The sequence below is a fragment of the Loxodonta africana genome, chromosome 25, assembly GCF_030014295.1.
Source record: "Loxodonta africana isolate mLoxAfr1 chromosome 25, mLoxAfr1.hap2, whole genome shotgun sequence".
Classification (NCBI taxonomy): domain Eukaryota; kingdom Metazoa; phylum Chordata; class Mammalia; order Proboscidea; family Elephantidae; genus Loxodonta; species Loxodonta africana.
The window spans coordinates 27,178,469-27,193,583 of NC_087366.1; the positions used below are offsets into that span (position 1 = coordinate 27,178,469).

The window sequence follows — 15,115 nt, forward strand, 5'->3', positions numbered from 1 at the left end:
GTGTTTTTTTTTTAACAGTTGCCCCAGATAATTCTACTGCATAAAAAAAAAAAAAATAGACAGATAAAAAGTTATTAACCTCTCTTATTTATTTGTTTGCTTGTTTGATTTGGTATTGTTACACTGGGCATTTTTTATTCTTCCTTTACGTATATATGTTCATAAAGTATCTCATTCATTTTTAGCATTTAATATCCTTTTTACATATATTTATCAGATTCACTTGGAATCCTTTGCCTCCTTATGTGAATTTTGAACAGTAAAATATGTATACGTATATTTTTATGTCTTGATATTCAGAAAATGTCAAAGCTAAAATTATCATTTATCTGTCTTGTTTCAGTTATCAATTTGGGTTACTTATTCTTTTTTTTTCCCCTCCCTTCAGCTGGATTATATGATTTTTTGTGTGTTTTTAAATGTTTGATTTTGACTGAAATCTTTTACCAGAATAAATTCTCAAATCTGTGTGAGTAGGTAATAACCAGGAATAGTAAATTTGACTTTTGAAAACTGTGGATTTCTCTCTATTTATTATGCCTACCCCTGCAAATGAACTTCTTATAGGGAAAGCAACTTTAGTGTCTAGGAACTCTCTTGGTTCCACTATGATTTTTATCTTGATATTTTATTGGTTTGACTGGGGAAGACAAAGTTGAGAGTCATAACAGACTTTCCACTTCCCATAAATTGATTTTTCAGCATGGTAGATGAGGAATGCAATTTAGAACACCTGTTTTTAAAAATTAGTTTAAGGTAGTTTTGGGGAAAATGGCTTTCTTTTAAAACGGCTAGTTGGTAAATGGGAAAACTGACTAGATAGAAGTAATAGATTAAAGTTAAATGGATGCATAAAGTTGCTTTATACTAGCTATACTAAGGTTTTAAAGAAAACTTTGGAACCAGTTATATATTTTAAAAGAACAATTATAATTTTCTATTGTAGGAATCACATGCAGCCCAACTACAGATCCTTATGGAATTCCTCAAGGTTGCAAGAAGAAATAAGAGAGAGGTATATTATTTTGTGTGTTTTACATAATGTGTCATTTTTGATTATTAACTATTTCCATTTTGGAGCCATGGTGGTGCAGTAGTTAAGAGCTTAGCCATTAACCAAAAGGTTGGCAGTATGAATCCACCAGCCACTTCTTAGAAACCTTATGGGGCAATGGGTTATTTTCATTTTGTGAAATCATTTCAGACTTAAAAAAAAAAAAATAAACATTTAAAAAGCATTTGAATTTGCTGAATTTTAAAGCTTTATTTTAATTTCTCTTACCTTTACAATTGATACTTAAAAAAATTTTTTTGGTAGATGTGCTGAACAGTTTTCTGTAAGATAAAATACAGTGACATCTCTAAGCTAGCTATAGAAGATAGAAAATAGAATTATTAGATGGCAGACAACCCACCCTTCACCATGAAAAGAGAATTTTGGAGAATTAAAATAATAAAGCCTTAAGTAGAGCAGGAAACCCTGGTGGCGTAGTGGTTAAGTGCTATGGCTGCTAACCAAAAGATCGGCAGTTCGAATCTGCCAGGCGCTCCTTGGAAACTCTACGGGGCAGTTCTGCTCTGTCCTGTAGGGTCACTATGAGTCGGAATCGACTCGACGGCAGTGGGTTTGGTTTTTTGGTAAGTAGAGCAGGTTACATTTTTTTCTTATGAAAAAATTCATGTGGGGAAAAAATAAGTAAAAACGTAGAACTTGGACAGTCTGAAGTTACGCAGGATAGCTAAAAAACAATATATTTTAACATTTTTATAGCTGTAAAGTTCCTATTCATAGCTTATAAAATTCATCAGTCATTTCACAATTGTACAAAATATGGAAAAATCAAATAGGCAAATCCTGTACTGTGTATAACATGCTAAAATAATTAATAATTAAATTTGAAGCTCTTTTTATCTTTAAATTCCTAACTCTCTAAAATGTCTGATATTTGTATTTTATGAATTGTCTAATTAGGATACTTTTTTTAAAAATAATTTTTATTGTGCTTTAAGTGAAAGTTTACAAATCAAGTCAGTCTCTCACATATAAACTTATATACACCTTACTACATCCTCCCATTTGCTCTCGCCCTAATAAGTCAGCCCTCTCCTTCCTTCCAGTCTCTCCTTTCGTGACCGTTTTGCCAGTTTCTAACCCTCTCTACCCTACCATCTCCCCTCTAGACAGGAGATGCCAGCATAGTCTCAAGTGTCCACCTGATACAAGTACCTCACTCTTCATCAACATCTCTCTCCAACCCATTGTCCAGTCCAATCCGTGTCTGATGAGTTGTCTTCTGGAATGGTTCCTGTCCTGGGCCAACAGAAGGTTTGGGGACCATGACTGCCAGGATTCTTCTAGTCTCAGTCAGACCATTAAGTCTGGTCTTTTTGTGGGAATTTGGGGGTCTGCATCCCACTGTTCTCCTGCTCCCTCAGGGGTTCTCTGTTGTGCTCCCTGTCAGGGCAGTCATCAGTTGTGCAGGGCCCCATCTAGTTCTTACGGTCTCAGGATGATGTAAGTCTCTAGTTGGGCTCATAATTACCTTGTGACCTTGGTGTTCTTCATTCTCCTTTGATCCAGGTGGGTTGAGACCAATTGATGCGTCTTAGATGGCCGCTTGTTAGCATTTAAGACCGCATACGCCACACTTCAAAGTGGGATGCAGAATGTTTTCTTAATAGAATTTATTTTGCCAGTTCACTTAGATGTCCCCTGAAGCTATAGTCCCCAAACCTCTGCCCTTGCCCCGCTGATCTTCGAAGCATTCAGTTTATTCAGGAAACTTCTTTGCTTTTGGTCCAGTCCAGTTGAGCTGACCTTCTCTGTATTGAGTGTTATCCTTCCCTTCACCTAAAGTAGTTCTTATCTACTGTCTAATCTACTGTCTAAAAGTAAATAACCCTCCTTCCCTCCCCCTTCTCGTAACCACAAAAGAATGTTTTTTTTTCAGTTTAAACTATTTCTCAAGATCTTCTAGTAGTGGTCTTACACAATATTTGTCCTTTTGCATCTGACGAATTTCACTCAGCATAATGCCTTCCAGGTTCTTCCATGTTATGAAATGTTTCAGATTCCTCACTGTTCTTTATCGATGCGTAGCGTTCCGTTGTGTGAATATACCATAATTTATTTATCCATTCATAACTAGGATACTTTTTATGCCTTCCAAAACCAAAACCAAACCCAGTGCCATCAAGTCAATTCTGACTCATTGTGACCCTATAGGACAGAGTAGAACTGCCCCATAGAGTTTCCAAGGAGCGCCAGGTGGATTCAAACTGCCGACCCTTTGGTTAGCAGCCATAGCACTTAACCACTATGCCACCAGCGTTTCCTTTTATGCCTTAAAAAAAGAAAAAAGTACAACCATAAAAAAGAATATATAATTGAGTAATGGTGTGATGTTTTTATTTTGATCAAGTATTTTATCATATGGTGCCAGAACTTAATCTTAATATGATATTTCCCCTTCTTTTGATTATTATGGCCTGTTTTTTGTTTTTTTCCTGACTTTGTATTAGGTTAGAAATTTCTGGATTATGCTAGTGTTGAGAACTAAACAGTCATTATATGACTTTTGATTAAACTTTTTTTTATTCTTCATTTTTACTGAGTTAACAGTTGTGATTTTAATATTCTTCATCAACAAAAGCATAATTTTCATTATAAGTTTAAGACTTAATCTGTGTTTTTTTTTTTGACTGGGAGAGGAGGTAACGTCCAGTCATTTATTTGTCTGAATGCCCTGTCACACAGCACTTAGAATTCTTTAAACAGGAGAATCACCTGGTAATCTTGTGAAAATGCAGGTTCTGATTAAGTGGCCTTGTGCTGAGCCCAGGTGATATTAATGCTCCTAGTCCTTAGATGACGCTTGGAGTAGCAAGACTAAACGCTTGGAGTAGCAAGACTAAAGATTTTATAATATTTGGAAATGAAAATTATTAATGTTACACATTCACTCTTACCATTTTTTAGTGTGGAAAACTCTCTAGAAAAGTGGTAACTTTTCATATTCCTTACACACCCTTTTTTGCTTTAAACGCAACATGTGAAATTGTGTTGCAATAGTTTTATGTTTCTTTTTGCCTTAGACTTGGGCTTATTGAGAGTGAAAGTGAGACTCAGTCCATAGGAAAATACTTGATAATGAATGATTAAATGAATTAATGAAGTCAGCAGTGCAAGCATGAGGCTACCTGGGGATTAAATGAAATGTCTACGTCTTTATCTGTGTCCTGAAATATTTAAGGTTTCCATTAGCCACTGAGGTTTTTTTAGGTATTAATTGCTGCCTCTCTGGGGGTCCACTGATGCCTACAACAAATTGTTAGACATGAAATTATCTCAGGTTGTAAGGATACAGCATATAACCGTAAAAAACAGTGAAGGATCTCAGATTTTTACCCTTTTAGCAATTTAACCTTTCAGGAGGTAGCATATGATGAAAAAACCTACTGAAGGAAGAAGTCCAAGTTGCACTGAAGGCATTGGTGAAAAACAAGGCTCCAGGAATTGACGAAATATCATTTGAGATGTTTCAGCAGATGGATGCAGTGCTGGAAGTGCTAACTTGTCTGTGCCAAGAAATTTGGAAGACATACCTGGCCAGCCGACTGGAAGAGATCCATATCAGTGCCCATTCCAAAGAAAGGTGATCCAGCAGGATATGGAAATTACGGAACAGTATCATTAATATCACACACAAGTGAAATTTTACTGAAGATCATTCAAAAGTAGTTGCAGCAGTACCTTGACAGGGAATTGCCAGAGATTCATGCTGGATTCCGAAGAGAACATAGAACCAGGGAATCATTGCTGATGTTAGATGGATCTTGGCTGAAAGCAGAGAATATCAGAAATATATTTACCTGTCTTTTATTGACTGTACTCAGGCATTTGACTGTGTGGATCATAATAAATTATGGATAGCATTGTAGAGAATGGGAATTCTGGAACACTTAATTGTACTCATTAGGAATCTGTACATGGATCAAGAGGTAGGCTTTCGAATAGAACAAGGGGATACCACGTAGTTTAAAGTCAGGAAAGGTGTGCATCAGGGTTGTATCCTTTCACCATACCTATTCAATCTGTATGCTAAGCAAAGAATCTGAGAAGCTGGACAATATGAAGAAGAACGGGGCATCAGGATTGGAGGAAGACTCATGAACAACCTACGTTATGCAGATGACACAGCCTTACTTGCTGAAAGTGAAGAGGACTTGAAGCACTTACTGATGAAGATCAAAGATCACAGCCTTCAGTATGGATTACACCTCAACATAAAACAAAAATCCTCACAACTGGACCAATAAGCAACATCATGATAAATGGAGAAAAGATTGAGGTTGTAAAGGATTTCATTTTACTTGCATCCACAGTCAACAGCCATTGCAGCAGCAGTCAAGAAATGCAATGACACGTTGTTTTGGGCAAATCTGCTGCAAAAGACGTCTTTGAAGTGTTGAAAAGCAAAGATGTCACTTAAAGGACTAAGTTTTGCTTAACCCAAGCCATGGTGTTCTCGTTCGGCTTATATGCATGTGAAAGCTGGACAGTGAATAAGAAAGACCAAAGAAGAATTGATGCCTTTGAATTACGGCGTTGGCGAAGAATATTGAATATACCATGGACTGCCAGAAGAACGAACAAATCTGTCTTGGAAGAAGTACAGCCGGAATGCTCCTTAGAAGCAAGGATGGCGAGACTTCGTCTCACATACTTTGGACATGTTGTCAGGAGAGACCAGTCCCTGGAGAAGGACATCGTGCTTGGTAAAGTAGAGGGTCAGCAAAAAAGAGGAAAGCCCTTAACGAGATGGATTAACACAGTGGGTGCAACAGTGGGCTCAAGCGTAATAACAATTGGGAGGATGGCACAGAACCAGGCAGTGTTTTGTTCTGTTGTATATAGGGTCGCTATGAGTGAGAACCTACTGGATGGCACCTAACAACAATAGCAGTAAGTTAACAGGTCTGTCCTGCCACCGTTGCATACATGCTGGCGGAAGACATGAGACTCCCATGTCAGAGATAAAGGATATTGTTATTATGGCACAGCTGACAGCATCAATTCAACGGACATTTGTATTAGTTCCCCTTGCCAGTCAGATTCCAAGGGGGTGATGTGGACCTGGGTAGATGCTACGTGCACAGTGAATTTCTGACACAGCTGAGAAATCCTGATCTTAGGAAACCTTGATCTTTTAAAGGGGGCTGCTAGCAAAACTGTCCAAAATAATGCCTGTTATTTTTATTATACCGGTCAGAAGGCAATTCTGCCCTCTTTGTCTTGCCAGGCTGTTTGCTATACAGACATCCTTCAAAAGATAATCTGGAACGAAATCTATCACAAGATGTACGGAAGCCTGAGTGATCAGTGGAGAATTGCTTCTCAACAGTAGCTCTCTCTTATCGTCTTATTTGGCCCGTCTCTGATACAGTGACTGGTGCCCTCCAAGTACACCTTCTAGCATACTGCCGTTGATTGCATAGTATCAGTGTTTCTATATTTTTGTTATTAAACTCTTGAGTGAATTATGCTGTATTGTTTTCAGCTTGACTTTCTTGAATCTAGTATAATTCTTTTGATTTTGCTCCTCGGATCACGTTTTCTTATAGTATGCAATTTAACAAAGAAACATACTAGTTCCAAATACTTCTGGATGTTGATGCCTCTTGCATGTATTATATACACTGTCATTAACATGTTTTTATTGTACCCATGATTGAGTGGCATTATTTGACTATTTCAGTTTTAATTACAGAGGGACTTTGTGCAGCTAGGTTAGCAAACTTTTAACACATGTAAACATTTGAACTATTTATCCATTACACTGTCCTGTACGGTCATTATGGGAGACCTGGCAGCGCAGTGGTTAAGAGTTCAGATCCACCAGCATCTCCTTGGAAACCCTATGGGGCAGTTCTGCTGTGTCCCATAGGGTCATTATGAGTTAGAATCAACTTGACGGTAATGGTTTGGTTTGGTTTTAGGTTAAGTTTCATAAATTTCTCTCTGACTGGAATTGGGTACAGTAGTGATTTGTAATCTATAATAGGCTTTAGTTTAGGAAATGTGAATGATTAATACTTCATGGTTTACCGCAGACAGAATGAAGCGAGTAGTTATATGTTCTTGCATATATTACAAAGTATGTTTGCATATTCGATATTAAAAATGAATATAGTTGTTAAAGATCTCATTTCCTTGAACTCATTTAAGTAAAATACAGAATATCCAGGAGAAAGAGTGCTGCTTTTCAATTTGTTTACCTAAGAGTAACATCCAGACTTTAAAAATTAACTTTGTGAATTCATAATTAACTCTTAACTGGGATTATGATGAGTCTTAGACGTTGATATACTGGTTTAAAAAGTTAAATCTGCTTTTCAGATTTAATTTACTTATTACTCCAGTGTTGCATCTGGCTAGTACTTTAGGACTATTAGAATTCTACAGTTATTTTTCATTTTTGATTTATTTTTCCCTGTTGACTCTCTAATGAAGTGTATGTGTCTGGCATATAGGCATTTTCATTAGTAACCTATTGCTGTGAAATAAATTACCCTGAGACTTAAAAACACCAAACATTTGATATCTCAGTTTCTGTGGGTCAGGAATCTTGTAACAATACAGCTGGGAGCCTTCTCAGGGTTTTTGATGAGGCTGCAATAAAGGAGTTGGCCTGGGCCTCAGTCATCTCAAGATTTAACTGGGGTAGGAACCCTTCTATGCTCACTCGTTGGCCGTTGGATGGAATTACGAGTTTCTTGCCACGTGGACCTCTCCATAGATAGGTCGCAAGCAGCTGGCTTAGAGAGCAAAGGAGGGTGTCGAAGACAAAAATCATAGACGTTTTATAATTTAATCTTGAGAGTGACGTTTCAACACTTTTTCTGTTTGTTGGAAGCAAATCATTTGGCCTAGCCCACGCTCAAGAAAAGGAATTACACAGGAATGTGAATACCAGGAGGTGGGGATCTTTGGAGGCCATCTTAGAGGCTGCCTGGCATACCATTTAGCAGCCCTGGTGGTACAGTTAAGTGCTCAGCTGCTAACCTAAAGGTTGGTAGTTTGAACAGATCGGCTGCTCTGCAGGAGAAAGATGTGACAGTCTGCTTCTGCAAAGATTACAGCCTTGGAAATCCTTTGGGGAAGTTCTACCCTGTCTTAATAGGGACTTTGTCAGTCAAAATCGACCCCACTGCAACTGCTTACCATACCATTTAATAAATACAGTATTGAAATGAACATGTTAGTCTTCTGTCATGGTCTGATTGAACAAAAGAGCTTTGGGTTCCCTGTAAAAACCAATATTTCATTCTATTATGTTTGATTTAATTTTGAAATCACTCCTGGACATTTTTGGTACCTGTTTTATTTATTGTAATAGGAAAGTTATGATGAGCCTTGGTTTTCTTTCAGTTTTGTTTGGAATTTTAATAAGTGAAATATTACAAGATTTTTTAATATGAAAAGCATAGAAAAATACTTGAAACGAATATACGGTTTAAGGAATTATAGTGGAGTGACCATCCAGGTAACCACCATTCTCATTAAGAATAGAATATTGCTAGGGCTCCTAAAGTTCCCTGCTTACCCCCTCCAGATAAAAGCCTCCTTCCTTGCCTCTTAGGTAATCATTATCCTGATAGTTATCATAATCATTTCCTTGCTTTTCTTTATTGTTTTGCTACCTAAGTATTTACAGATCTTTTTTTTTGCTTGTTTGTTTTTTGGGCTTTATATAAGTGTCCTTGTGCCATGTGCTTTTATTCCTGTCCTTTTTGTGTCCATGTTAAGATCCACCCACATTGTTTGCATGGCTGTAGTTTGTTAATTTTTGTTGCTGTATCGTATTCCGTTATATGAATGTACACCATTTTTGTTGTTGATGAACATTTGGATTGTTTTCAGTTTTAGATTATTTACAACAATGCTACTATTGTTCTTATGGGGCCCTAGTGGCACAGTGTATGTTATTATAAACCTCAGGTGTGTGTCTATAATTGGAATTAATGAGTCCCAGGGCCCCAGGGTATGTATAGCTTCAAATTTTATAATTTCATACTTTTCCTAAGCAGTTACATTATTTACTTCTACTTTTTTTTTTACCGGCAGTACTAGTGTTCCTATTGCACTCTGTTACCAGTATGTAATATCAATAGACTTTTCTTCCAGTTTTGCCAGCCTTAGGGTACGTATTGCTATCTCATTGTGGTTTTAATTTGCATTTCTCTGATGACTAATGGGGTTGAGCACTTATTACTATGTTTATTGGCCATCCGAGTATAATTTTTTTGTGAAGTACGTATTTCAGGCTTTTGCACATTTTTCTGTTTGGTTGATTTTGTTAATAATTTGTTGTTTATATTCTAGATATAAATCCTGCAAATATTCTTCCTGTTATAATTAGTGTCTTTTGTGTCAGATTAAGAAATCCTCTCCATCCTGAGGTCATGAAGACATTTTCCTATACTAGCTACTAGAAACTTTATTCTTTTATCTTTCACATTTAGGTTTACAGTATACTTGGGAATTTATTTTGTATATAATGTGAGGTATAGGGATCTTTTCATATGGGTATTCAGTTGTCCAAGCATCCCTTATTAAAAAGTCCATCTTTTGCTCATTGCCCTGATGTGCTACCTTTGTCATGCATCCATTTTTCATATATACGTGGGTCTATTTCTAGACTCTCTCTTATGCTCTGCTGGACTGTTTTGTCTCTCCTTGTAACAACGCAGCATTGTATTAAGTACTAAAGCTTTAAAGTAAGTTACTGTTCTTAAGGAAAGTTTCTTCTATTCATGGCTTTTTGTATTTTTATGTAAATTTCAGAATCAGCTGCTACATTTCCACTGTAAATCTGCTGTGATTTTTACTGAGATTAGTTTGACTCTACAGATAAATTTAGGAGAATACATTTTTACAATATTGACTTTTCTAATCCATGAACATGGTATTTCTCTCTATATATTTAGGTTTTTAAAAATGTTCCTTAATTTTTAAAAATATTTTTCTGTGTATCATTCTTAAGCATCTTAATTTTAGATTTATTCTTAGCTCTTAGTAATTTTCTACGCTGTTATAAATGATGTCTCTGTCTTTAATTTTGGCTTCTTACTGTTTGTTGCTGGTATAGAAAATAGTTGATTTTTTTTATGTGAAGATTTTTTTTTTTTTTGATATCCAGCAACCTTGTTAAACTCTCATTAATTCTAATAATTTATTTGTAGACTCATTTCTGTTTTCTGTGTTCACATCACCATCTGCAAATAATAACAGCTTAGTTTCTTAAACCTTTATGATCCTTATATCTTTTATTTATTTTTCTTGTCTTACTCTACTGGCTAGGATTTCCGGTACAATGATGAATAGAAGTGGTGATAGCGGGGCATCCTAGTCTTGATGCTGATCTCAAAGGGAAAGCTTTCGACGTGTCACCATTAGGTATGATGTTTTCTGTAGGTTTTTTTAGGTACCTTTTGTTGTTTGCAGAAGTAAATTTTTTTCTCCTGATTTCCCAAGAGGATTTCTTTTTGTTTAATCCTGAATGAAGATTGAGCATTCTCCAGAATTTTGGGGCATATGAGATGATAAGATTTTTCTTTTTCATTCAGTTAACATGAATAATTACATTGGTTTAACATTAGAAAGTCAATCAGCTCTGTACCTAGGATGACCACCCATCCTGATTTGCCCAGCAGTGTCCTAGTGTTAGCACTGGAAGTCCTCTCTCCCAGGGAACTCCACCAGGATGGTTGGTCACCATGCTTGCATCACTTGTATAAACCATACTTGATCATGATATAGTATCCTCTTCTGTGTTGCTGGGTTTGGTTTGCTAATGTTTTGTTAAGGATTTTTACATCTGTGTTCGTGAGATTTTCTATAATTTTTTTCTTTCACTGATCTTGTGCTGCTTTGCTGTGAAGACTATATTATGTTAGCTTTTTCAAATGAGTTGGACAGTGTATCATCTTTTTCTGTTCTCTGGAAGAGTTTGTGTAGTCATTTTGGCTGGGCGTTTAAAGATTGTTCTAGAGAAGCTAGTTGGACTTGTGGTTTGTTTGCAAAAAGTTTTAACTTAGTAACTTGAACAGTTATGCATATTCAGGTTTTTGTTTTTAATATTACTTTTTTTTTGTTCTTTTTCTAGGAGTTGTCTGTATCAGCCAGCCCCTTCAATTTTTAATGCCCCTCTGGGATTTTCGTAGTGGTGGCTTATCTTTTGTTCTTGATACTGCTTATTGCTGTGACTTTTTTTTTTTTTTCCTCGATCAGTTCTTACTAGGAATGTGCCTGTTTTATGAGTCTTGTCTAGCAGCTGACTTTTGGCTTTGTTGATCCTCTCTGTTGTATGCTTGGTTTCCATTTTATTAGTTTATGCTCTTTATTATTTCTACCCTTCTGCTTTTTTTGCTTTTGTTTTCTAATTTGTGAACCTTGATGCAAATATTATATAATTCATACTGTTTTTTGCAAGTGCTGTTCTGCCCAATGTTTAGCAAAATGCCTAGGATTGGTAAAGATTTGAGTGAATAAATTGTCAGTTAGATTATCGATTATACATATATTGCCACAGAAAAGAAGGTGCTAATGCTATAAACCTAAGAAAAACCATTCACCCTTACCAGTCATTAAAGAAATGTAAGTTAAAACAGTTAGGTGGTGTTTTCAAGGGGTAGTATTGCATGGTGGTTAATAGCATGAATTCTGGAGCAAGAAAGCTGCCTTGATTTGAATTCTCATTCTGCCACTTACTAGCTGAATGACCTTGTGAAAGTCATTTTAACCCTTCTGTGCCTCATTTTCCTAGTATGTAATAGTACCTATTTCATATCTGCCAATAAGCATTATATATGTATACATTGGAAACCCTGGTGGCATAGTGGTTAAGTGCTATGGCTGCTAACCTAAAGGTCGGCAGTTCAGATCCACCAGGCGCTCCTTGGAAACTCTATGAGGCAGTTCTACTCTGTCCTGTAGGGTCACTATGAGTCGGAATCGACTCGATGCCAGTGGATTTGGTTTCAACGGGTATGTATACATTGCTCTTGTTTTAAATTTTAAAAATTGGTTCAACATATCTGGTTAGAGTACTACAGTCATTTATGCATCCTGGTAATGGAAATTTAAATGGTGTAGTGTTTCTGGAAAGCAATTTTGTGTTATATAGTGAGGGCTTTGTAGCTCTTTATTTCTTTTGATTGAATAATTCCATTTTTAATAACCTCTTAATAAAATCTGAAGTGCAGACTGATTTATTCCAGAATCACTGATGATAATTTAGAAACAACTTAAATCTCCAATAAGAGGGGAGTGGGTAAATAAATTGTTGAATGTTAGTCATCATTTAAAATGTCTGCATTTAAATGGCATGGAAAGTGATTATGATGCAATAGGCAAAATATAAAATATAAAAGATCTTACATATATTTTTAAAATTCATAAGAAAATATTGAGATGCTAATTGTGATTGTTTTTGATTAAATCTCACAGGATTTAATCTCTGTGAAACTATTTTTCATTTAAAAAATGAGAGTAGCAGCTGGAATGCTAATATTTTTTGTTTTTGAGAATTAAATAAAGTGATGTAGAAGTTCTTTGGATACCATGTGTTTTTATTAAGTCACTTCTTGTCATTATTGTTCATGTTTCATGTTTTTATTATAAAATCAGTACCTGTTACAATAAGGAAATACAATATTGTGCTCCCTTAAAGAGCAGAGCTCCACATTTGCATTTTTGACACCAGACCTTCTAGTGGTTTTTGCCTGTGGGTTTTCATTCTCACAGTTTACCATTAGTACCCCATTTTCTAGAAATTGTTTTCCAATGTAAAGTTATTTTATGATTGTGATGGTACTAGTGTGGTTTGGTTTAGGCTTTTTTTTTCTCTTTTAACTACAGCAACTGGAACAGATCCAGAAGGAGTTAAGTGTCCTGGAAGAGGATATTAAAAGAGTGGAAGTAAGAAATCAAGACGTTCTTGAATCTCTAGCAGTTTTTCATTTTGTTGAAATTGTCACCTTTCCTTTAAGTTGCATTAAATTTATGGGATTCACCTTGGTTCTGAAGACTAACAGATGTTACTTTAATTTTAATTGAGAGTGCCTTTTTGTACAAGAAGCATTCTGAACACTTTCTTGATAGTAAAATGTAATTAATTTGTCTTCATAGTGTTTTTGACTAGATTAAAAAAAAATAACTTTTTTTTTTTGGCGTGCCATGATATTAACTCAAATCAACTCCTACAAAACCTACAGTTATTACCATTAACATGATTTGTGACTATTCCATTTTTTTATTAAGTAGTTTTTACCTATCTGTGCATTAATAAGTGGTAAGATAAATTTAAAAAGATGTATGAGAATATGTTAGCAATGTTCTTGTAGTTTGTAGTATAATATAGTTTACTTACAGACATTCATGGGAGGATCTTTGGGAAGCTCACAAGATATTATGACATGAATTTAGTGCCTTCAGCTACATTTAAATTTAATGTGTCTTTTTAATTATTCACGTTAGAATTTTTGCTTACTGATATGTAGAACATGTTAAGTGATGTTGTATTTTATATGTAGTGGGAGTTCAGTATCCCGTTGGCATTCCTAACTTCGTTACTGCTGTGTTTATGTCACTTGCTTGGCGATATGATTGAGCTGACTTTGGATTAGTCAGAAATAATTCTCCCTGATTAAGCATCCTTGGTAGTATTTTCAAAATTTGCTGTATTTCTGTTACTCAAAATGTAGTTCATATAAAAAGAGGTTAGGTTGTCAGTATGATTTGGAGGCATAATTTATGCAATAATAGTTTATTAGGAGGGCTTTTTTGGGGTTAATAACCAAAAATTAGAATTTAAGTTATTATTAAGTAAAGTTTATATTTGAATCAGAGGAGTGTTACTTTTCTTTGTGTTTGTAAAGCATATTTTTAAGGTAGAGACTGACATGCCCTATTTTTTTTTCCTTGTATTTTAAAGAGTTGTACAGGATGATCCATTTGCCATTCTGTCATATTTATCTTAATACTTAATAATAACTGTTCTGGATTAGTGATAAGACAAAAAAAAAAAAAAAAGCCATGGCTAGCTTTAATTTTCTAGCTTTGTAGTCCACTGTTCATACAGACTACTGTGCACCTCACTTAAAATATTTACTTTTCGTTTGTCTTTTTCTGCATTTGGTGGATTCATTAGTGATGAACGACATTTATTAAATAACTTCTAGAGACATGGAGTAAGAATTTGTATGATGCAAAAGTCTTGTCTGTTAACATTTCCGATATCTGTTCTTTTGTACTCTATAGAGAGGAAGACTTGAGAAATTTGAGTGTTGAAACAAAAAGGAATTGATGAAAACTTCTTTTTGAGGTACATAGCTTCTGCTTGGAGTATCTTCTATAACTCAAAGTATTTGTGCTTTCAGGAAATGAGCGGTTTATACTCTCCTGTCAGTGAGGATAGCACAGTGCCTCAATTTGAAGCTCCCTCTCCATCACACAGGTACAAAGCTTCAAACTTGTAATTGCTAAGGATTTATGTTATGAAGTGCACATATGCTGCTATTCTTTAGGAGCTTTTTCCATGCAATGTACAAAACCCCAGAGAAATTACTTTTGATCATGACCTGGAAATGAGATTAGATGGTCCATCTGTTTTTTTAATGCTTTGAGTTTTCATATCAGGAGCAGTTAGTAGAATATTAGGAATTCACAGTTGGATTAAAATTACATGAATTTCTTGAAATAATGGTAGATTTATCTTGTGGATTAAAGTCAGATGACATAAATCTGTAGTTTGAGACAATAAATAGTAGTATTGGGAAACCCTGGCGACATAGTGGTAAAGAGCTATGGCTGCTAACAAAAGGTCAGCACTCCTTGGAAACCCTATGGGTCAGTTCTACTCTGTCCTATAGGGTCACTATGAGTTGGAATTGACTTGATGGCATTTTTTTTTTTTTTTTTAATCTTGCGGATTAAAGTGAGATGATAAAAATAATTTGAGACAATAAAATGGTAATATCAGGAAAATGTTATAAAGTAAAACCCTAGATTTAAAATTAGGGCACTAGACAGATCTCTTAGTTTAAATCTTTT

At 35.4% G+C, this 15,115-nt stretch overlaps 1 protein-coding gene across 6 annotated transcripts in view; it reads left to right on the forward strand.

Annotated features, from left to right (window-relative positions):
- The window catches only part of COP1 (COP1 E3 ubiquitin ligase), a 251,325-nt gene that overhangs the window by 37,821 nt on the left and 198,389 nt on the right, over positions 1 to 15,115 (forward strand). For 5 of the 6 annotated variants that reach the window (XR_010319394.1, XM_064276606.1, XM_064276605.1 and 2 more), the window contains exons 6-8: positions 947 to 1,015; positions 12,923 to 12,982; positions 14,443 to 14,519. Coding sequence is in view for 5 of the 6 variants with exons in the window: in XM_064276606.1 (XP_064132676.1) it covers positions 947 to 1,015; positions 12,923 to 12,982; positions 14,443 to 14,519 (206 nt within the window). In the remaining variant the exon portion in view is untranslated. The remainder of the gene's footprint in view (positions 1 to 946; positions 1,016 to 12,922; positions 12,983 to 14,442; positions 14,520 to 15,115) is intronic. The other variant, XM_064276604.1, reaches the window with a different exon arrangement.